General features: G+C 43.9%; 2 protein-coding genes across 3 annotated transcripts in view; one reads left to right on the top strand and one right to left on the bottom strand.

Annotated features, from left to right (window-relative positions):
* Window positions 1–11,458, bottom strand: part of LOC128684341 (uncharacterized) — a 108,003-nt gene extending 96,545 nt beyond the window's left edge. Inside the window, exons 1-4 of the mRNA XM_070098222.1 lie at window positions 11,244–11,458; window positions 10,457–11,156; window positions 9,081–9,305; window positions 8,693–8,750 (exon numbers count right to left, since the gene is read on the bottom strand). Coding sequence (XP_069954323.1) covers window positions 8,693–8,750; window positions 9,081–9,305; window positions 10,457–11,156; window positions 11,244–11,458 — 1,198 coding nt within the window. The remainder of the gene's footprint in view (window positions 1–8,692; window positions 8,751–9,080; window positions 9,306–10,456; window positions 11,157–11,243) is intronic.
* LOC128684287 (ornithine decarboxylase 2) overlaps window positions 1,509–24,908 on the top strand; it is a 73,561-nt gene continuing 50,161 nt past the window's right edge. The window contains exons 1-4 of one of the 2 annotated variants that reach the window (XM_070096238.1): window positions 1,509–1,598; window positions 22,948–23,039; window positions 23,861–23,957; window positions 24,094–24,170. In XM_070096238.1, the coding sequence (XP_069952339.1) occupies window positions 22,950–23,039; window positions 23,861–23,957; window positions 24,094–24,170 (264 nt within the window). In that variant the 5' untranslated portion in view covers window positions 1,509–1,598; window positions 22,948–22,949. Of the gene's footprint in view, window positions 1,653–22,947; window positions 23,040–23,860; window positions 23,958–24,093; window positions 24,171–24,908 lie in introns of both variants that reach the window. The other variant, XM_070096233.1, reaches the window with a different exon arrangement.

Raw genomic sequence — 24,908 nt, 5'->3', positions numbered from 1 at the left:
TGTTCTGATGTAAACAAAGACGTGTTGAGTGTTGCCATCTATGGTTAAGTTTATTTATTTTTATTTTATTTTATTTTATTATTTATTTTTGTTTTGATTAATTTTTAAAAATCAATTTTACTCTCCAAACACTTGAACTTTTTAGGTAGGGACCCCTTTGCACTTGCACCATGTGTGCAGTCTTGGATGAGCCCCTGAACCCCTTGGACCGCGGGGCCCCCAAATGCGGGGGGCCTTAGGCAAATGCCTAGTTTGCCTATGCGGTAATACGGCCCAGCACCCCTCTGGGTTTTCTTCTATTTTCTTTCTAATTCTTGTTTTTGTTTATTTCCTCTTATCTCCATGGGGAAGTGGAACAGAATTCTTCCTCTGTAAGCCATGCGTGTCGTAAGAGGCGACTAAAATGCCGGGAGCAAGGGGCTTGTAACCCCTTCTCCTGTATATATTACTAAATTTAAAAGGAGAAACTTTAGTTTTTTTCTTTTGGGCCACCCCGCCTCGGTGGGATACGGCTGGTACGTAGAAAGAAGAAGATATATATATATATATATATATATATATATATATATATATATATATATATATATATATATATATATATATATATATATATATATATATATATATATATATATATATATAGAGAGAGAGAGAGAGAGAGAGAGAGAGAGAGAGAGAGTATATATATATGTCGTGCCGAATAGGCAGAACTTGCGATCTTGGCTTAAATAGCAACGCTTATCTTGCCATATAGGACATGTGAAAATTTGTGTATGCAATAATTTCGCCAAAATCATTCTGAACCTAACAAAAAAAATGTATTTGATTGTGTTTGTTTAGTACTAAATTATTGTAAACGTATTTAAAATATATTTAGTTGGGTTAGGCTAAAATAAATTGTTCTTGTTATAGTAAGGTTAGGTAAGTTTTCTAAGATTCTTTTGGTGCAAAATTAAATTTTTTTACATTAACATTAATGAAGAAAATATATCTTTAAACGTATAAGAGAAAATTTCAGAAAGAACTTAATTTTAAATGAGTTCTTGCTAATTTACCAGTTTTACATATTCGGCACGACATATATATATATATATATATATATATATATATATATATATATATATATATATATATATATATATATATATATATATATATGTATATATATATATGTATATATATATATATATATATATATATATATATATATATATATATATATATATATATATATATATATATATATATATATATATATAGTGTGTGTGTATGTATGGGACCAAGAAATGCCTACTAACGGAACGAAATAATCCAATTGTCACATCCATTCTTACCGAATAACCGAATGCTTTAAAAGCAACAAGAGTCAGTTCTTCCATAAGCCACGGTTGTCTAAGTGTATGTCTGTTCTTCCCCTCTATTGCTATATATTTTTCCATTTTATTACATAGCAGCATTTGGCATTCGATCCATGTTTTATAAATACACGAGAACAGAGATAAACAACTCACTTAACCAGTTGACTCAGTCTAGTAAACCAGCGCTCGTTCTGAAGTGCTCCACATTTTTTTTCGCTCTTTAATATCAGACTCTTAAAAGTAAGGGAATTGGCAGGGCCAGGAGCTGAGAATCGACCTTGTAACGACATAAAAGTAAGTGTGTTTAGGTACGCGAGTTCTTTCATGCTACTAGAACGACCTGCTATAAGGTAGTTCTATAGGTGGGGGAAGAACGACCTGCTATAAGGTCGTTGTTCCCCCACCAATGGAAAAGTAATATATTCCCCATTTAAGAAACTGATGTTAGTATACAGGTGACCTGCAGCCTATGGTGCAGCTGATAATCTTTAAACCTAATTTAAATAAACATTACAGTGTACCTCTCTAAATTACCCTAACAGTAACTATTTTATTACTGCAGTTACAGTTAGTTACAGGTAGTAGGTTGGTAGACAGCAACCACCCAGGGAAGTACTACCGTCCTGCCAGATGACTGTGAAACAGAAACCTGTAACTGTTTTGCATGATGGTAGGATTGCTGGTTTCTTTTTCTGTCTCATAAACACGCTAGATAACAGGGATATCTTGCTACTCCTACTTACACTTTGGTCACACTTCACAGACATGCACATGCATATATATATACATACATCTAGGTTTTTCTCCTTTTTCTAAATAGCTATTGTTCTTCTTTATTTCTTCTATTGTCCATGGGGAAGTGGAAAAGAATCTTTCCTCCGTAAGCCATGCGTGTCGTATGAGGCGACTAAAATGCCGGGAGCGATGGGCTAGTAACCCCTTCTGCTGTAGACATTTACTAAAAAAGAGAAGAAGAAAAGCTTTATAAAACTGGGATGCTTGAATGTGCGTGGATGTTGTGCGGATGACAAGAAACAGATGATTGCTGATGTTTTTTTTTATATATTTTATTTAAAACTTTATACAAAAAGACAATAGACAAAAGAAAAAACCATAAAGATGACAATATATGACAATAACTGAAAAACATTACATTAGATATTGAAACAATAACATATAACATAATATAACAAATATGACAACTATAACCAACTATAAAATCTGATACCGAAGCTTAAAACTGTCCTATACTAGATACATGTGGATAAGTTAACATTCGTAAAAAAACAACCTCTATTAACCCTTCCTCCAATTAATCATCCTTGCTCTTAATGTACACTAGAATGATAAAATACAAGTAAACATTCATCATTTAGTTACAGACGAAATTCCTTCTGCTCTGAACACGGAAAGAAATATAGGATAATAATTGAACCTATGATGTCAAGAACACATCCGAGTGAACACCTACACCGACCATACAGGTCCATTAGAACTGCACGGCCCGCGCAGCCGCTCGCCCAGGTGTGCACATGTACATTGCACATCGTACCTACAATTAGAATTAGCTCAACATTTATCAGTAATGCCATACGTAGAACCATTCTACCCAATTTGCATAATAAAGAGCCGATTGTATCAAGGAACATTTCACAATTATAATAATTTTACCCTAACCTAAGCCTAGTATTCCATCTGTATTATAAATATCTAATCAACACGAAAATTTACCATATACCCCTAACCATATTCGTTGGTGTACATGATACAACCTTGTATTACCATAAAGAAATAAAAGAACAATAAAAAGGAAAACCCACTCTTCATCTCTAAAATTCAGACTGCAATTTACCATTCAGGTACATACATTATAAATAATTATATAAAGTATATTGTCAAATTTAACACAATCACTTCCATCGTCATTTATAATAAATACGTCGACTCAACCATGAATAATTCATTCATTCTTTTCAACTTCAAGGTTTCCTAAAAAACTTAACAACATACATAGTATTGCCACCATCTAGACAAATTAAAAAGAAAAACAATACCCTAATATTTCATAACACACTATGCTTCTATTGACAACCAATTCAATTGTGCTTACAAAAATACATTGTAATTAAACTGAAACATAAAAACCTTTTTTTTTTTTTTTAACATTTACACATTGTATCAAAATCATAAATACGCATGGAAAATATGTATTGAATTTCATTGAAAATGTTCATAAGAAAAAACCATTAATGATATATACATGAAAGTAAATATATATAAAGTTATAAGTCGACAATTCCAAATATAACTGTATTGTACTTGAAACACTCAGAATAAATAATGCTAAATTGCACCCCGGACATACCTCATATAACATTCCATAAAACAAACTCATCACGCTACCGCCCATTCTAGGAAACCAGCCCATTTCATCCCCCTTACCTGCCTATCAACTCCCTTAAATCCCGTAATGTGAAATTCCTATAACCCTCACTTAAAACTCTCTCCCATCTCCCCCCATAAACCTCCTTATTTCTACACTTTGTCCTATAAAAAGTTGCTATTAACGCATTAATTCTTTCACACACGTTCGCTCCTCTCATAGCCCAAGACATATAAATATAATCCGTAATTATATACCCTACCGCATTCTCTACCATTTGATTCACCCCACCTATGTCTAAGCTTAAAACCCTCAATACCTGCAAACCCCCCCCGTCCCACTAACCTTATTACCTTACCCAACCAAATCCTTATTAGTTCAATACATTCGCAAAAATACACCATATGGAAAATAGTGTCCAATCCGCCACAAGCCTTGCATGTCCCATCCTCCCGTATTCTCTTATGGAATAAAACCATTCCAGACGGTAAGATCCCATGTAAAAATCTATACATAACTTCTCGTACTGTAGGTTTTAAACGCAATTTGTAATAAAGTTGGTAGAATTACCGACAATATGTAAAGTAAAAGGACACAAGTGCAACTAATGTGACATTTTATTGTAGCAACGTTTCGCTCTCCAGGAGCTTCATCAAGCCATTCCAAACAATACATGGACACAGAGGGTATATAAAGGCTCAGAGTGAGGTGCAATACTAGTGAGGTACCATTTCGATGTTCACTAGTGGTGGTGGTAGTAGTAGTAGTAGTAGTAGTAGTAGTAGTAGTGACAAAAGTAATACAATATGGTAGAGCAATTAATTCGTACATGAGTAAAAGGATATAAAAGCTATTACTTGGGTAACATAAAAATAGTTTGGACAAATATAGAGTGGTAAGAGGCAGCTTGTTTCAATGTTCACTCTCTGTAATGTGCTTTGTGTAGTATAACAGGAGAGACTATGTGATGGCAGGGTTTACTGTTTTCAGGAGGATTCTTGCTAAGACTTCGGAGATGGTGAAGCTGCCGTTGTTTTGTTTAATGGTATTCGAAACAGCGATCAGTGCTGATTCGAGGCACTTGCGTCTGCGGAAATTAGTTTCTTTGATCACTAATTGGGCGTCTCTGAATTTCATGAGATGATTGGTGGAATTTCGGTGTTGTACACAGGCGTTGTTCAAGTTATCGTTGCTACATGCGTAAATGTGTTCATTGAGGTGGGTGTCGAGGTTTCTTGCTGTTTCACCTACGTAAATCTTGTCACAGCCTCCACAGGGTATAGTGTAAACTCCTGCATTGACTGGTTCGTGGTGCTTGGATTTTGTCCTGGTTAGATCCTTTATTGAAGTGCTAGAAGCGATGGCGACTCGGGTGTTAGCTTGTGAAAGTACTTTTGAGACGTTTAGTGCAACCTGGCTGTTGGGAAGAATTATAACTTTGTTGGGAGTGGTGTTGATGCGTGGAGAATTAATGATCTGAAGAGCTCTTTTCTTGCAGTTTTTGATGAAAAAAGAAGGAAAATGTAACTCTGTGAATGTTTGGTGAATGTATGTACATTCCTCGTCAAGAAACTCAGGACTACAAATTCGGTATGCTCTTAGGGAAAACCCGATGATGATGCCTCTTTTGATCTTGGTATCTTGACTGGAATAGAAGTGTGTGAGATCATTTTTATTGGTGGGTTTCCGATAAACTTGAAATCTTAGGTTGTTGTCTACTTTGTGAATGAGGACGTCGAGGAAAGGTAGCTTGTCATTGGACTCTTCTTCTAGTGTAAACTGGATCGCCGGTTCAACTGCGTTGAGCCTTGCCTGAAGATTCCGTACATCAAAACGTTTGGGAGTTATTACGAGGACGTCGTCCACGTAACGTAACCAAGTGACGCTTGAAGGGATGATGTTGGCGAAGTGCTCGGACTCTAGGTGTTCCATGTATAAGTTGGCTAGGACGGCACTGATGAGGGACCCCATTCCCATGCCGTAGGTTTGTTTGTTGAGCTTGTTATTGAAAGAATAACAGATGAAATTAACACAGAGTTCAATCAAGTCAACAAAATCTCCGGGAGGTGGAGGAAGATTAAGGTCCTGATTGACTTTACGTCGTAGAACCTCGATTGCTTTTCTGGTAGGTACTTTTGTGAAGAGGGAAGTCACATCCAAACTGCTTAGTTTCTTGTTACGGATGAAGAGGTTACGGATGCGGTTGAGAAGGTCGCCTGAGTGTTTAAGATGAGCGGGGCTGATGGTCCTGTGTCCTTTTACTTTACATATTGTCGGTAATTCTACCAACTTTATTACAATCTGTCGGACACCGCAACATAATGGACATTTCATGCAGACGTTATTTGGACACCCTTCTTCGTGCTCACAGCTTTCGCAACAGACACAACTTCCTCCCTGGCGTCCAGATCCAGCCGATGTTTTCATCATGCAGCTACCCATCTCTAAGTGTCTCTGCAGTCAAGACACCCTCAGCAATCATGCTGAGACAAGCATAGCACTGGCAGAGGGAGGCACATGTGCAGTGTATTTCACAGCTGGTTCTGTCGACCCTGACAGGAAGAGAGCAGCAGCTGGACTGTACCACAATGGTCACACATAAGGCTGGCGACTCCCTGACCACTGCACGATCCTTCAAGCTGAGCTGGTGGCGATTCAGCAGGCATTGTCACATGCCCTACGACATCGACTCCGACCTGTCATACATGTTGATTCCACCTCTGCAATCAATGCCCTCTCCCATCCACAACCACAGGATAATGTTCACCTCATCACATCGATCCTGAGCATAATGACAGCCTTAGAAGTTCAGGGTAATAGATCGACATTGAACTGGATCCCCAGCCATGCTGGCATCCGGGGAAATGAGGCGGCAGATGATGCAGCCAAGGCAGCAACAGACTATCCACATGTTGGGATTACTGTCCCAATCAGCCTACGACAGACCAAACTGGTGGCTGCCAGAGCCACGAAACTTATGGGGGAGGTCTTAGGTGATACCCCATCTCAACAGTGGTACTGAGCAGCGACTCAGGGAGAACCCCCTTCATATGATAGAAGCTGGTCCAGAGCGCAGTGTACCGCCATCCATCGGCTTCGTTTGGGCTTTCCCACAGCCAAGATGATGGTAGACAAGGCTGAGAAGGAGATGTGCCAGTACTGTCAGCACGTTGTGCAGCGGCCCCTAACACACTATCTTCAAGAGTGCGAAGCTACTGAGACACTCCGCAGGCAACTAGGGGTGATATTCCCTCCCGAAGAGGACCCAGAGATGACTGCGGCCACACTAGTGTACCATGGGGTCAACGAACCAGACAAGCTATTACCTGTAATAATGACATATCCTCCTCCTCGCTAGTGTCCATAGTAACATATGGTATCGCTTATGAGATGCACCAGTTGAACTGACCAGAGGGGCGCTTGAGCGGCATGCGTCGCATCATTGTGGAAACCTTTCTCCATCGGGAGCCAGAGACGGGTCATCGCAAGATTGGGACCCGTGCCAGGACTATGGTCTTGGCGAACATTATACACACACATGTATTGTTTGTAATGGCTTGATAAAGCTCCTGGAGAGCGAAACGTTGCCACAATAAAATGTCACATTAGTTGCACTTGTGTCCTTTTACTTTACATAAACGCAATTTGTTCAAATGCCCCCAAATATTACGCCAATCATACATCGGATAAACCCCTTCTACCGCCGCTACCACTGCCTTACCATCCACCCCATCAAGGTTTCCCAATTTAATATGTGAAGGATCTCTCATGTTTACGATGACTCGTAACATTGCCTCACCTATTATGAACTCACTACCCACCCACCACCGTTGCATATCCTGTCGTATCATATGAAGTCCGCCTTTCCTCGCCCCCCCTCCCGCTTATAACTACGTTTCAAATACACACTCATAATCCTCTTTTCAACAGCTATAAGACCCAGCCCTCCTCGGCCAACCGGGAGTGTGACAACCGATCTACTTAACCATTCGCTTCCAGTACCCCAAATGAATCTAAAAACGCCCTTTTGTAACCTTTGTATCTCGCTACGAAGTATCGGATATATTACTGCAACATGCCATAGTTTACAATATAATAGAACATTCTTTGTAATTACTCTTTGATGCAAAGTTAAGTGTGCAGCTCGTAAACCACTGAGGCGCTTCAGTACACCATCTACAATACGCACTCAATTTATTTGTTGTGCTAACTTGATATCACTTACATAAACGATCCCACATATCAGTAATTGGTCCACCTTTTTCCACTTTTTAACTACTTCACATTCCTCACTTAACCCATCCCCAAGATCCATATACTTCGTTTTCCCCTTATTAATTGACATACCAGAAGCCTTTTCAAAAGCATTCACTAACTTTTCCACCCTGTTACCACTTACTAAAATCGTTGTGTTATCAACATATCCAACAATGCCAGGCCCCCCACTCCTTTCGTTACCTACCCCATTAGCTGCTAATAAGACCCTAATTCCTCTATAAAAGGGATCCTGTAAACACGCAAAAAATGTTTGTGAAAGGGGACAACCTTGACGTAGACCCCTTCTCATCTGAATTTGTTCTCCTAACCTTCCATTTACCTGCACCCTAAAGGATGCATCTTGATACAGTAATTTGGCCCATGAAATAATTTCCTCTCCAAACCCCTGCCATCTCATAATCTTCCATAATGCTTCCCGTTCTACACTATCATATGCCGCCTCCCAATCTATAGCCAACACCCCACCCCCCTCCCAATTTTACTCTTTCTTCAATAAAACTTCTAATCAAACCGTTCCCGTCATACATAGACCTTCCCGGCACCCCATATTGTCCCTTATCAATCACTTTACCCAGGACCTTTTTTATTCTGTTAGCTTAAATCCTTGCAAAAATCTTATAATCACCACACAATAACGAAATAGCACGATAGTCTTTGACTGTTAATGGCTCACCTTTAGGCACTAGAACGATCACAGCCATCCTTTGCTGTGCCCCTAAGACCCGATCCCGCTTAAGGATATTGAATAATCTTACCAAAAACCCTTTTAAAACGCTCCAATTTTGAAGATAAAAGTCGCTGGGCAACCCATCAATTCCTGGTGCCTTACCTAATTGCGCCCCGGATAAAGCTTCCCATGTCTCACACTCCGTTATCGGCCCTCCCAAAACGAATCGATCATGCTCTGTCAACTCACACTGCACAAACATTCCAATGGACTGTAATGCTATTTCGCTTATTCCCACACTTTGCGTTTTCAACTTAACCCAAGCATCAATATACCCACTCATACCCTCAGTCGTCGTCAACACCTGATCCACTTTATACCCTTGCATACCTACCTGAACACTCAACCCCATTAACTCCATTGCCTTGCGACGTCTGTGTTGACTCCGCAACACACACGCCGACCGCCGATCTCCCAACAAAACCTCCTCAATCCCGCCCTTAAGCCTTCCCCCATCAAACCTCTCATTTTGTAAATTTCGTATATGTTCCTTCAAACTTTCAATTTCAATAACAGGATAATTAGCATTAATCTGAGCATAGCATTCGCTCAACTGCCCCTCTAAATATTTTTGAAAACCGTATTGTAACTGATTATATCTCGTCCCTCGATTAATATAATATTCCTTAATACGTTTTTTAGCTATCGTTTCCCACCAATTAACCATGGCAACATCCCCTGGTGCTTCAACCACTAAACGATCCCACATATGTCCAAAAGACAAAGGACTATCCTCTTCCTTCAATAACCTTACATTTAATTTCCAAAATGATGGACCCCTCCGAGGCACACCCGCAATATCCACATCTATTACAACACCTCTATGATCCGAAAAAAACACATCTATCACATTCACCCTCCGCACAGTAACCGCACAAGGCACGTACATTCGGTCCAACCTCGCCGCATAACCTCGTTTAATGAAGGTATGCTCTACCATCCCTCCCAACCCCGCACGCATCCTTTAACCCCACCCCGGTCAATAAATCCCCCAATATACCCAAACAACACCCCGCACCTCTAGGCTCCACATCTTTACGACGTATCACGCAATTCCAATCTCCGCCTATTATTGCAACATTCGGTAAACCACGTAAAAAATAGACCAGTACGTCCTGAACAAATTTAGTTTTAATACTTACATCACCCTCAGCCGGGCCATATACACATACTAAACTAATGGGAACCCTACCCTAGGTTCCATCCACTCTAATTACCCTTCCCTCCCCCCCTTCACTACGCCTTACTATAAACGGGCTAGTTTCCTTTACCAAAATGGCAGCCCCACCTTTCAAACATGTCGCATGTTCCATGTATACATTATAACCACTCACATCCAACTCATAACCAGGCCTAAAATTATGTTCCTGTAAGAATACCACATCCACACCAAGTCGCACCAAATACTCATTAAACCACTTAAACTTCCTCTCAGCTCACAACCCGTTAATATTTATAGTAAAACACTTGAATTCAACAAATGGGTTTTCCTTTTGTCCCCGTCATTGACTTTACCCCAGTTCGTTTCGCAACACCTCTGTCCCTCCCCCCTTTGTTGGGAATCACCTTTGCAATCCCTTGATCCTTGGGTTCACCTTTCTCTCTCTGCTGTACCTCCACCCAAGACTTTTTCCCAGGGCGTTGGGCAGGAGTGAGCACATCATCAGAATCCGATGATGCTGCAGTCCTCTTTCGTGTCCCGCCCTCCACCTGCATTTGGACATCTGAAGCACCGTCCTGATGCACCTCCACTGCATGCACCTTCAATCCTTTAGACTCTTTCGTCGACAAAACGTCATGTGCCATACTATCATTCACAGCCGTCCCCAGAACTAAGCCTGGGTCTCCCACATGATCTAAAACAGATTCCTCTAACAAGACTTCCAACGCCTTTACCAAAGACGCCGCCACTTCTTCACCCATAATAGGTATTCTCTCCTCTAAAACCTGATGTATGTCCAAAGACTGAGATTCTCCTTGTAGCGTTACAACTGGCGATTCGAGCTCCTTTTCTTTGTCCACCTCCTCACTCCATGACAATCGTTGTTGGGGCGGCGTAGCAAGAGGCTGTTCTCGCTCGTCGCTTACCTCGCCCACTGGCTGCCGTTGCCGTTGTTGTGCCAGGTACCCACTTCGTTTCCCACACTGCGCCGCGATGTGGTCATATGACCCACATAGCCGACACGTATGTCGTTGCCCCGCATACGTTACATAGACTTGAGTCCGTAATTCCTTCAACACAACATATGAAGGAATAGGATGTCGTAGAGTCATTTTAACAGTATATGTACCTTCCAGCGTACCTGCATACGGTCCAGTTGCCCATCTCCCTGCTGTGGCTACGTGAACCGTTCCATAATTACGCAGTTCACTGCTAATATCAAAATCAGTCGCCTCAAAAGGCACATTCCTGATTTTCACCCAAGTGTATTGTCGAGATACATCATGGAGTCGCACCGACACAGCTGTATTAACCGGTATGGTGGTCTCCTGATACTTGTCGACCACCGCCTCGTAGACTCGTGCAGACGTCATTTTAACGAAGATTCTCGTCGTTCCATTGAGTGCGACACCACATATCTCCTCATTTGCTATACCATAGGTATCGCGAATGATCGCTGGTAGCAATAAATCCATGTTGGATCCCGAGACAGCCCCACGGATCATCTCAATGCAGACAGTATTGATTCGTCTTCTGCTATTCAGCGCCATGTTGGAGAAAATAAAGTTTCCACCAACCAACGCTAGGGGCAGCTCAGTCAGGTAAATTGCGCAAAAGCCAACTCAATCAGGAGCGTCTGCGCAGCAGGTTCGCACGGCCCGGGAGCGATGCGAACAATGATTGCTGATGTTATGAATGAAAAGAAGTTGGATGTCCTGGCCCTAAGCGAAAAAAAGCTGAAGGGGGTAGGGGAGTTTCGGGGGGGGGGAAATAAATGGGATTAAATCTGGAGTATCTGAGAGAGTTAGAGCTAAGGAAGGGGTAGCAGTAATGTTGAAGGATCAGTTATGGAAGGAGAAAAGAGAATATGAATGTGTAAATTCAAGAATTATGTGGATTAAAGTAAAGGTTGGATGCGAAAAGTGGGTCATAATAAGCGTATATGCACCTGGAGAAGAGAGAAATGTAGAGGAGAGAGAGAGAGAGATTTTGGGAGATGTTAAATGAATGTATAGGAACCTTTGAACCAAGTGAGAGAGTAATTGTGGTAGGGGACCTGAATGCTAAAGTAGGAGATGCTTTTAGAGAGGGTGTGGTAGGTAAGTTTGGGGTGCCAGGTGTAAATGATAATGGGAGCCTTTTGATTGAACTTTGTATAGAAAGGGATTTAGTTATAGGTAATACATATTTTAAGAAAAAGAGTATAAATAAGTATACAAGATATGATGTAGGGTGAAATGACAGTAGTTTGTTGGATTATGTATTGGTAGATAAAAGACTGTTGAGTAGACTTCAGGATGTGCATGTTTGTAGAGGGGCCACAGATATATCAGATCACTTTTTAGTTGTAGCTACATTGAGAGTAAAAGGTAGATGGGACACAAGGAAAATAGAAGCATCAGGGAAGAGAGAGGTGAAGGTTTATAAACTAAAAGAGGAGGCAGTTAGGGTAAGATATAAACAGCTATTAGAGGATTGATGGGCTAATGAGAGCGTAGGCAATGGGGTCGAAGAGGTATGAGGTAGGTTTAAAAATGTAGTGTTAGTGTTCAGCAGAAGTTTGTGGTTACAGGAAAGTGGGTGCGGGAGGGAAGAGGAGCGATTGGTGGAATGATGATGTAAAGAGAGTAGTAAGGGAGAAAAAGTTAGCATATGAGAAGTTTTTACAAAGTAGAAGTGATGCAAGGAGGGAAGAGTATATGGAGAAAAAGAGAGAGGTTAAGAGAGTGGTGAAGCAATGTAAAAAGAGAGCAAATGAGAGAGTGGGTGAGATGTTATCAAAAAATTTTGTTGAAAATAAGAAAGTTTTGGAGTGAGATTAACAAGTTTAGGAAGCCTAGAGAACAAATGGATTTGTCAGTTAAAAATAGGAGAGGAGAGTTATTAAATGGAGAGTTAGAGGTATTGGAAAGATGGAGGGAATATTTTGAGGAACTGTTAAATATTGATGAAGATAGGGAAGCTGTGATTTCGTGTATAGGGCAAGGAGGAACAACATCTTGTAGGAGTGAGGAAGAGCTAGTTGTGAGTGTGGGGGAAGTTCGTGAGGCAGTAGGTAAAATGAAAGGGGGTAAGGCAGCCGGGATTGATGGGATAAACATAGAAATGTTAAAAGCAGGTGGGGATATAGTTTTGGAGTGGTTGGTGCAATTATTTAATAAATGTATGGAAGAGGGTAAGGTACCTAGGGATTGGCAGAGAGCATGCATAGTTCCTTTGTATAAAGGCAAAGGAGACAAAAGAGAGTGCAGAAATTATAGGGGGATAAGTCTGTTGAGTATACCTGGTAAAGTATATGGTAGAGTTATTATTGAAAGAATTAAGAGTAAGACGGAGAATAGGATAGCAGATGAACAAGGAGGCTTTAGGAAAGGTAGGGGGTGTGTGGACCAGGTGTTTACAGTGAAACATATAATTGAACAGTATTTAGATAAGGCTAAAGAGGTTTTTGTGGCATTTATTGATTTGGAAAAGGAATATGACAGGGTGGATAGGGGGACAATGTGGCAGATGTTGCAGGTGTATGGTGTAGAAGGTAGGTTACTGAAAGCAGTGAAGAGTTTTTACGAGGATAGTGAGGCTCAAGTTAGAGTATGTAGGAAAGAGGGAGATTATTTCCCTGTAAAAATAGGCCTTAGACAAGGATGTGTGATGTCACCGTGGTCGTTTAACATATTTATAGATGGGGTTGTAAGAGAAGTAAATGCGAGGGTCTTGGCAAGAGGTGTGGAGTTAAAAGATAAAGAATCACACATAAAGTGGGAGTTGTAACAGTTGCTCTTTGCTGATGACACTGTGCTCTTGGGAGATTCTGAAGAGAAGTTGCAGAGGTTGGTGGATGAATTTGGTAGGGTGTGCAAAAGAAGTAAATTAAAAGTGAATACAGGAAAGAGTAAGGTTATGAGGATAACAAAAAGATTAGGTGATGAAAGATTGGATATCAGATTGGAGGGAGAGAGTACGGAGGAGGTGAATGTATTCAGATATTTGGGAGTGGACGTGTCAGCGGATAGGTCTATGAAAGATGAGGTGAATCATAGAATTGATGAGGGGAAAAGGGTGAGCGATGCACTTAGGAGTCTGTGGAGACAAAGAACTTTGCCCTTGGAGGCAAAGAGGGGAATGTATGAGAGTATAGTTTTACCAACACTCTTATATGGGTGTGAAGCATAGGTGATGAATGTTGCAGCGAGGAGAAGGCTGGAGGCAGTTGAGATGTCATGTCTGAGGGCAATGTGTGGTGTGAATATAATGCAGAGAATTCGAAGTTTGGAAGTTAGGAGGAGGTGTGGGATTACCCAAACTGTTGTCCAGAGGGCTGAGGAAGGGTTGTTGAGGTGGTTCGGACATGTAGAGAGAATGGAGCGAAACAGAATGACTTCAAGAGTGTATCACTCTGTAGTGGAAGGAAGGCGGAGTAGGGGTCGGCCTAGGAAAGGTTGGAGGGAGGGGGTAAAGGAGGTTTTGTGTGCGAGGGGCTTGGACTTCAAGCAGGCATGCGTGAGCGTGTTTGATAGGAGTGAATGGAGACAAATGGTTTTTAATACTTGACGTGCTGTTGGAGTGTGAGCAAAGTAACATTTATGAAGAAATTCAGGGAAACTGGCAGGCCGGTTTCCTGGAGATGGGAAGTACAGTGCCTGCAGTCTGAAGGATGGGTGGTAATGTTGCAGTTTAAAAACTGTAGTGTAAAGCACCCTTCTGGCAAGAGAGTGATGGAGTGAATGATGGTGAAAGTTTTTCTTTTTCAGGCCACCCTGCCTTGGTGGGAATCGGCCAGTGTGTTAATAAAAAAAAAAGTTAGTTAAAACACTCTAATGTATTGAGGGGATACAGGAATATATTATGAAAAGAAGTGAATGAGTGGGACCATATCAGTATATGATTGCCTGACATTCAAAACACACACACACACACACACACACACACACACACACACACACACACACACACACACACACACAGCAAGTGAGGTAGTGGAGGCAGGAACCTTACATAGCTTTAAGATGAGGTATGATAAAGCTCATGGAGCACGGAGAGAGAGGACCTAGTAGCGCTCAGTGAAGAGGCTGGGCCAGGAGCTGAGTCTCGACCCCTGCAACCACAATTAGGTGAGTACAATTAGGTGAGTACATACACAAATCAGGAAGAAAATAGTAAAAACCAGATAATCAGGCTGAGGAAGGAAGGATGTGAGGAGCTCAACATAAGATTCAAAGAAGTATTCACAGATGAGACAGAAGGTACTCCAGGAAGACGGAGAAGTGGGGTATACCAAGTGTTGGACACAATACATACAACCGAGGAAGAAGTAGAGAGGCTGCTAAGCTAGCTAGATACCTCAGATGTGATGGGACCGGATAACTTCTCTCCATGGGTCCTGAGAGAGGAAGCAGAGGCACTATGTGTGCCACTAACAACAATCTTCAACACATCTATCGAAACAGAGCGACTATCTGAGGTATGGAAGACAACAAATGTAATCCCAGTTTTAAAAAATGGAACAGACACACATTATATTACAGATCAGTGTCAGTGACATGTATGCAGTCATGGAGAAGATTATCAGTAGAGGGGTGGACCACCTAGAAAGGAATGCGCTAATAAACGACAACCGGCACGGATTCAGAGATGGGAAGTCCTGTGTCATAAACCTACTAGAGTTCCATGACAAAGTGGCAGCAATAAGACACGAGAGAGAGGGATGGATAGATAGCGTTATCTTGGACTGTAAGAAGGAGTTTGACGCAGTTCCACCCAAGAGATTAGTGCATAAGCTGGAGGACCAGGCAAGTATAACAGGAAGGCTCTGCAGTGAATCAGATAATCCTGTCGGGAAGACATCAGCGAGTTATGGTACGTGACGTCAGAGTGGGCGCCTGTGACGAGTGGGGTTCCACAGAGGTCAGTCCTAGGACCAGTGCTGTTTCTGGTAAATGTGAACGACATGACGGAAAAAATGGACTCAGAAGTGTCCCTGTTTGCAGAAGTTGTAAAGTTGATGAGAAGAATTCAGTCGGACGAAGACCAGGCTGAACTACAAAGGGATCTGGACAGGCTGCAACCCTGGTCCAAACCCTGGTTCCTCGAGTTCAACCCCACCATGTGCAAAGTCATGAAGATTGGGGAATGGCAAAGAAGACTGCAGACGGAAAAGGATCTTGGAGTGAGTATAACACCGGGCACATCTCACGAGGTGCACATCAACCAAATAACTGCTGCAGCATATGGGCGCCTAGCAAACCTAAGAATAGCATTCCGACATCTCAATAAGGAATCGTTCAGTACCCTGTTCACCGTGTATGTCAGGCCTATATTGGAGTATGTAGCACCAGTTTGGAACCGACACCTACCCAAGCATGTAAGGAAATTAGAGAAAATGCAAAGGTTTGCAACAAGACTAGTCCCGGAGGTAAGGGGTATGTCCTACTAAGAAAGGTGAAGGGAAATCGACCAGACGACACTGGAGGTCAGGAGAGATTGGGGGGATGTAATAACGACATATAAAATATTAAGAGTAATTGACAAGGTGGACAGTTCACACACTCAGTTCACGGAGTTCACTACCTTATCACAAGTTAGGCAGATGGCTTCTGCCGAAAAGAAGAGGCCACGATGCTCCATGAACACGACGGAGGACTCGGATTTGGAAATGTGGGGCGCATTTCTAGCGAAGTTGCGAGACCACTCCATGTCATCAGAGGAAGAGAAAGATCCTGCTCACATTGTAGCAGGTCTGACAGTTCCAACCATGGAGCCAGTGACAATGGAAACAGGGGAGGAAATAAACACCCCACCCCCCGAAAACCAAGAGGGATGGAACACTGTGGACAAGAAGAAGAAGCGCCGTCCGTCCAAGGAGCAGGCAAACCAGTTCAACCGACCTGGCAAATTCAAGGTGAAGTCTTACGGGGACCACAGAACCCACTATGGCGTTGTTTCATACCTGGAATCACGACACAACCTGAAGTTCAAGATATGGTTCAACTTGACTCCTCTCAACAGATCGCTCATTCACCCTGGAGGAACTGGACTCTCGGCAGAAGATCACCAAGGGTGTAGTGATGCGATACCCGCTGATGATGCCCATCGAGGCAGTAGCAGCTCACCCCGGTGTGGTGTCAGCTCAACGTCTCAAGGCAAAGACAGCAGGCAACGCGCCAACCCGACAGGTCCTCATTCAGCATGTAGGACCACTGCCATCCCAGCTGGACCTCGGTTCTTGGGGCAGGTACGATGTCAGGACCTTCACAGCAGAATCAGTTCGCTGTTTCAAGTGCCAGCGTTATGGGCACCTGGGTGCACTCTGTCCGAACAGAGTAATCTGCGGTGTCTGCAGCCAGCACCACCCTACCGAGGAATGCATCACAAAGCTGAAAAATGCATCGCCACCCACTCCACAATGCCCGAACTGCAGACAGAAACACCATGCCTGGAATCCTCGATGCCCCGAGAGGCTCGCCAGAATTCAAGGAGTCTGGAAGACGCCAAAAACTCGGCAACAGGCTACGACGGATCATCACTCTGAGCAAACGAAGGGTGCAGAGAACCCTGCCATACCGCAGATCTCTCAGCAGCTAACCCAAGTCAATGCCCAGGAATTCCCAACCCTCGAAGCCTCAACCAGGCGTCAAGGTCAAGAACCTCCTGCACCCCTACCTCAACGAAGAAACAGAAACAAGAGGAACAGGAGGCGTCAACAAGGCACATCTGGTCAACGCGATCAGCAGGCGGCACTAAACGAGCCCCCACCGGCCATAGCACGACAACGCAGGCACTCCTTACCCGGCACAGGCGCTTTGCAGACTCAACTGGCACCTCACCAGCAGATCCCGGCTACCCAACCTGGTATACAGCAACAGACCACGGTGCATACAATAAAGAAATTCAACCCTCAGCAGTCCCTACAGACCACAACAGCCCAGATAATATCCACTGTTTCGAACCCAACCCCAAAGCAGGCCCTCACCAGGGAGGATCTCGTAGCACTCATCAAGGTGTTCACGGATCTTATTTGCAACAATCAGCTCCACGGAACAACAGAGCACATTCCGGCAGATGGTCAGTACACTCCTGAGAGTGTGCTTACTGACCGAGGAGGAGACAGTAAATGCCATGAATTTGCAGGTTCTCAGAGCGGGCAGGACTCAGTCTCCAGCTCAGGAAACAACAGCGATGGAATAACCTCGGTACTAAATCACACCCTCAAGGTCCTACAATGGAACATTCAGGGCCTGAGGGGCAAACAGCACCTCTTGCTGAAGGCAGTAATTCGGGATCGGGTTGACATCGTCTTGCTACAAGAAACTCTAACTGTCCCGACTATGTGCCCAAGACTACCCGGTTTTGCTGGGTATTTTCGGCACATGGACCCGGGTGTTCACTGCAGAGGCACAGCTGTATTTGCATCCAATACAATACCTCACGAGGTTATAGCCAACCCTGTGGACTGTGGGGAGGATGTCGAGGTACAGACCATCCTTGTGCACATACCTGAGACGCCCATTACCATCTATAACATCTACAAGAACCCAAGACACACCCTTGACATTGCAGAGCTCCTCGCACTAGCACGCACTGAGTGTATTATTGTGGGTGGAGATTTCAACGCACATCACCCAATGCTGCACTCTCACTCAGCAACCAATGCTGCTGGCAGACACATAGCAATGCTCCTACACAATATTCCAGAGGTAAAGTTGCTAAACAATGGAGACCCCACACACCTGTTGGGTGGCTGCCTCGACCTTACCTTCGGGTCAAGACAACTCGCAGCAGGAGCCACATGGGAAACTCATCCTCACCTTGTCAGTGACCACTTTGCAGTGATCACCACCTTCAACATCAACAGGCCTCCCACAGTTGTGCTGCCTCCTAGATGGGACGTAAAGAGGGCCAACTGGAAGGCGTTCCAGGATTATCTTCATGACTGGTGGTCCACATACTCTCTATCTGAAGACTGTGATACGACTGAACAGGAGCTAATCACTGTTCTCATCCAGGCAGCAGAGTGCGCAATTCCAAAGAAGTCCGCAGGACGCACTCACAAAAGAGACTGGTGGTTCTACAACGACGAGGTGCGGGAACAGAACCACCGCATCAACTCTTTTAGGAAGCTATACAGGCATAACCCTACGGCAGAGAACAGGAATACTCTGAGAGCCATTGTGCAGCATGCCCGCAGAGTCTCTCTCAGAGTAAAAACTGAGAAATGGCTGGAGTGGTGCTCAACATTCGGGCATCACACCACCTTATCTGAGATATGGGGCAAGCTCAACATAGCAACTGGCAAGAGCAAGCCGAGGCCACCAGCACACCCGAACCTATCCCAGGAAGCTGAGAAACTAGTGGAGCTTTTCACTTCCAGGGGAGCCTCCACTCAGCTCCCACAGGACATCTGGAATATACAGACGGATCTTCTGCCACAGCGCCAGCTAACGATACAAGCTGCGTGTGAGTCGGAAGATGCGACTGATGAAGACCTCACGGACTTGGAACTCTTACGTGCCATTAAGAACACATGTGACACTGCCCCGGGCATCGATGGTGTTACATACTCCATGATTGCACGGGCTGGGCAGAGTGGATGGGAGGCCATACTAGACGTCATTAACAAGTCGTGGAGGGCCAGGGCACTCCTAGCAGCTTGGAAGAAAGCTACCATCGTACCAATTCCAAAGCCCAAGGACCCAGGCAGTATGAGACCCATATCGCTGACCAGCTGCTTAGCCAAGACAAGATAAGATTTTGTTCGGATTTTTAACCCCGGAGGGTTAGCCACCCAGGATAACCCAAGAAAGTCAGTGCGTCATCGAGGACTGTCTAACTTATTTCCATTGGGGTCCTTAATCTTGTCCCCCAGGATGCGACCCACACCAGTCGACTAACACCCAGGTACCTATTTGCTGCTAGGTGAACAGGACAATAGGTGTAAGGAAACGTGTCGGAATTTCCACCCGCCGGGAATCGAACCCGGGCCCTCCGTGTGTGAAGCGGGAGCTTTAGCCACCAGACTGCTGAGAGGATGGTGTTAAACCGCCTCCTGTGGAAACTTGAACCCTCTCATCATCATATACTTGGCTTCACCAAAGGAGTGGGTACAGCAGAGTACATAACCACTCTACTAAGCCAGATTGCTGATAGTAACAAAAAACCTAGTATCGTCGTCTACCTCGACCTTGAAAAGGCATTTGAGCTAGCCAGCCCCACAGCAATTCTGGCAATACTAGCTCGGAAGGGAATCAGAGGACGCCTCCTTGCCTGGATAGAGTCCTACCTTAGGGGCAGGCAGGCCTGTGTCAGCTTTCAGGGACACTACTTTTCCTTTAAAACCCTGGAAAACGGTACGCCACAAGGAGGTGTGCTAAGTCCTACCCTGTTTAACATCCTTATGCAGGAACTTGTGAGCCTTCCCTTTCATAGTGGTACAGAACTCCTCAGCTATGCTGATGATCTTGCACTCGTAGTGAATGGGAAAGGCAATTTAGAACGACAGGCTCAGAGAGCTTTGGACCTAATTACGCAGTCTTGCAAGGAACTAAGCCTCAAGATCTCGGCCGAGAAATCTCTTGCAATGATGTTCAAGGGACCAGATCCTGTGAATAGATTACGTATTCAGGATATAGAACTTGAGTGGACAGGCTCCTTCCTGTACTTGGGAATCTACATTGATAAAAAGCTGACCTTTCAGAAACAGGCCGAGTATGTCAGGTCACGTGCTCTACTCAGACTCAACGCAATGAGAGCCATGACGAGGCACCGTGCAGGGGCAAGCAAAGATGTACTTCGCTTGTACGGTATACAAGCTATACGCTCGCGCATTGACTATGGTGCACCGGCGTTAGCTCATCTCTTCCCTCAGAGCAGGCAAAGGGTGGAGGTCGTACAAAATCATAAGAACTATGCTTGGGGCCCCCATCTGGATCAACACAGTATGTCTCAGATCTGAGGCCCGGCTTACTTCCTTGGCTGACAGAGCAAGATACATAAACGCCTGCAAAGTGGCCACGATTCTGCACCGGCAGCAAGGTACCCCACTAAGGAGACGGATATTGACAACCATGACACAAGATCCCACACTCTTCACGGACTACTCCTGGATTCGTTCGTTTTGTGCTGCTGGGCGGAAGCTGCTGCCTATACAACTACTCCTTGAGAAGAGTTGTGACCTTCCTGTTGCTGGGTACCATCCACCACCTCCCTGGCGCCCAGATCCAGCCGATGTTTGCATCATGCAGCTACCCATCTCTAAGCGTCTCTGCAGTCAAGACACCCTCAGCAATTATGCTGAGACAAGCATGGCACTGGCAGAGGGAGGCACATGTGCAGTGTATTTTGCAGATGGTTCTGTCGACATTGACAGGAAGAGAACAGCAGCTGGACTGTACCACAATGGTCACACACAAGGCTGGCGACTCCCTGACCACTGCACTATCCTTCAAGCTGAGCTGGTGGCGATTCAGCAGGCATTGTCACATGCCCTACGACATCGACTCCGACCTGTCATACATGTTGATTCCACGTCTGCAATCAATGCCCTCTCCCATCCTCAACCACAGGACAATGTTCACCTCATCACATCGATCCTGAGCATAATGACAGCCTTAGAAGTTCAGGGTAATAGATCGATATTGAACTGGATCCCCAGCCATGCTGGCATCCGGAGAAATGAGGCGGCAGATGATGCAGCCAAGGCAGCAACAGACTATCCACATGTTGGGATTACTGTCCCAATCAGCCTACGACAGACCAAACTGGTGGCTGCCAGAGCCATGAAATTTATGGGGGAGGTCTTAGGTGATACCCCATCTCAACAGTGGTACCGAGCAGCGACTCAGGGAGAACCCCCTCCATATGAAAGAAGCTGGTCCAGAGCGCAGTGTACCGCCATCCATTGGCTTCGTTTGGGCTTTCCCACAGCCGAGATGATGGTAGACAAGGCTGAGGAGGAGATGTGCCAGTACTGTCAGCACGTTGTCCAGCGGCCCTTAACACACTATCTTCTGGAGTGCGAAGTTACTGAGACACTCCGCAGGCAACTAGGAGTGATATTCCCTTCCGATGAGGACCCAGAGATGACTGCGGCTACACTAGTGTACCATGGAGTCAACGAACCAGACAAGCTGTTACCTGTGATAACGACATATCCTCCTCCTCGCTAGTGTCCATAGTTAGGAGTACATATGGTGGTGTCGCTTATGAAATGCACCAGTTGAACTGACCAGAAGAGTGCTTGAGCAACATACGTCGCATCATCGCAGAAACCTTTCTCCCTCGAGAGCCAGAGACGGGTCATCGAAAGATTGAGACCCGTGCCAGGACTACGGTCTTGGCGAACATTATATATACATACGACAAGGTGGACAAAGACATGATGTTCCAGAGATGGGACACAGCAACAAGGGGTCACAGTTTGAAGCTGAAGACTCAGATGAATCACAGGGATGTTAGGAAGTATTTCTTCAGTCACAGAGTAGTCAGGAAGTGGAACAGATTGGGAAGTGACATAGTGGCAGGATCCATACATAGCTTTAAGGATCCATACATAGCTTTAAGAAGAGGTATAGCAAACCTCATGAAGCAGGAAGAGTGACCTAGTAGCAACTTGTGAAGAAGCGGGGACAGGAGCTGTAATCGGCCTCCTGCAACCACAACTAGGTGATAACACACACACGCACAAGACTAATGAAGAGCCTAGGCCAGGAGCTGTGACTCGACCCCTGCAACCACAACTAGGTGAGTACTACTGGGTGAGTACTCACACACACACGACCAGTGAAGAGGCGGGGCCAGGAACTGTGACTCTTCCCCTGCAACCACAACTAGGTGAATACACACACACACACACACACACACACACACACACACACACACACACACACACACACACACACACACACACAGCTGCACCCCACCTAATAAACTTGACACTTGGTGGCTCTAGCATCATCATTAATTTGAAACACTTGCTAGTTCCCTCACACTTTATAGCTCCAAAACACTTGCTACCTCCACTTATACCCTCAACAACCCACCACAGGTATGGAGCTGAGGAACATATTAGGTAGAAGTGTTTACCTTGGCCCCGGCAGCTCCAAGATGGACGTTATCAACGAAGTTGTCAAAAAGCCCGTAAGTTGTTCCTCTTTGTTATTGTTTAGGAAAAATAACAGTAAAACGTGTGAATACAAATTGTCTCAGTGTGACACAAGATTTATTCACCGAGAGGTGCACGTCTCTCTGAGTATATACAACACGAATTTTAAGAATTAAAGTATTCTTGAATATTGATGAACAGGTGACACGTAGAGTTAATGACCCTCGTGTAGTCGATAGACTTAAAATCCCATTAACTAACGATGATTCTAGTTACTAACTACTCAGCATGAGTAGTTAGTAACTAAATTACCCAGTAAATAGTATTATTAATTGTTGTGTAACTAAAATTAGACATTAGTTCTCAGCAGGTAACTGCGATATAGACCTCAAAATCTTCTGCTGCCTTTTCTCTGTACTTATGTGTGCCTTGAAAAGCTTGCAGTACTATGAAGGTTTAACTCCAAGGCCTTTTTCAAATAAGTGACGTAAATTTGTTTAAATGAAATTATGTGTTTGATCTCTTTGTGAAATTATCTTTTCTGTCATCAAACTTGTTTCACTTTTAAAGGCACTTACGTTGAAATGTTTGCTGGTGTGTGTATGCTTCGGTGAGTGCCAGGTTACCACTCGTATTATAGATCCTCCCACTGTAAAGTGACTGTACGCTTGTGTGTGTATGTGTGTGTGTATGTGTGTGTGTCTGTGTGTGTGTGTGTGTGTGTGTGTGTGTGTGTGTGTGTGTGTGTGTGTGTGTGTGTGTAGGTGTTTGTGTTTGCAAAGCAAAATAGTAGATATATAATATGTAACACATTGCTCGAAATAACCTCCATCCCTTGATATTCTCCCACTGACAGGGCCAAGATAAAGCCTTCTATGTGCTAGATATTAGCGAGGTGGTGGAGAGGGTGAAGCTGTGGCGACAACTGCTGCCTAGAGTTGATATCTTCTACGGTAGGTCTTTATAAATGTACGATGAGTGCTTACACAAATATATACAAGTTTATACAAGGAGTTTAACAATCGTTTGTGTCTTCTTCCACATGTCTATATCATCATACCCTGTACAACCCTGTGGTGTGACCTGAAGCAGTGAAATGCAACAGCGAACCAATTGTGTTAGGGTTGTTGACTGCTCTGGGGACTGGCTTCGACTGCGCCTCCCAGGTGAGTCATCTGCTTGGGGTTACCTCCACTCGTTCTAGGTGAATCACCCGTCTGGAGAGTCCTAGGTATGTGGTCTCTCCGGGGTTTCCCAGCAATATGTTACCCTGTATATAAATTTTATGCTTTAGTATCTTACTCAACTTCTTGGTTGTTATTGTCATTACTTCATTCCATGACAATCTCATAAATTTCCCGTATTGTAGATCATATACAACAAGGGAGAGAGATCTGTGTTGAGAAATGGGATTACCAGCTAAGTTTAAATAGAGGGAAACTTAACTTAGAAAGACAGCTCATCGCCTGCACAGCCGCCCCTGCAGACGAGGTCTTGAGAAGCTGTCGAAGTCATCTCTCAACGGGCTGTAAATGAGTTACAATTTGTAAGATTATAAATTACCCCTAGGGGGTGTTATGTCAGCATATTTCATTCACTGATTGCTGACAAACTTACGTGTGTGGACTCAAAGGTCCGCATATCACCGGGGTTTATGATAAGTGACTAACTCACGACTTTATACTCAACTGCGCAGTCAATAGTAGTACATCACGAGTTAGAACACTTACCTGGGTATGTGTATCTGACCCGTAATTATGCCCGGATATCCGTTGAGTTGATTGAAGAATAGTGTTCTTTGAAGAATGTCGCACTACACTCTGTTAGATCGCAACACTCGTTGTTACACTGTTCATCAATAATTGTTCACACAATATCACTAAGAAGTTGATCACACTTCTCTG

This window comes from Cherax quadricarinatus, chromosome 4 (genome assembly GCF_038502225.1).
Source record: "Cherax quadricarinatus isolate ZL_2023a chromosome 4, ASM3850222v1, whole genome shotgun sequence".
Taxonomy (NCBI): Eukaryota; Metazoa; Arthropoda; class Malacostraca; order Decapoda; family Parastacidae; genus Cherax; species Cherax quadricarinatus.
This window is presented reverse-complemented; position numbering and strand designations above follow the sequence as displayed.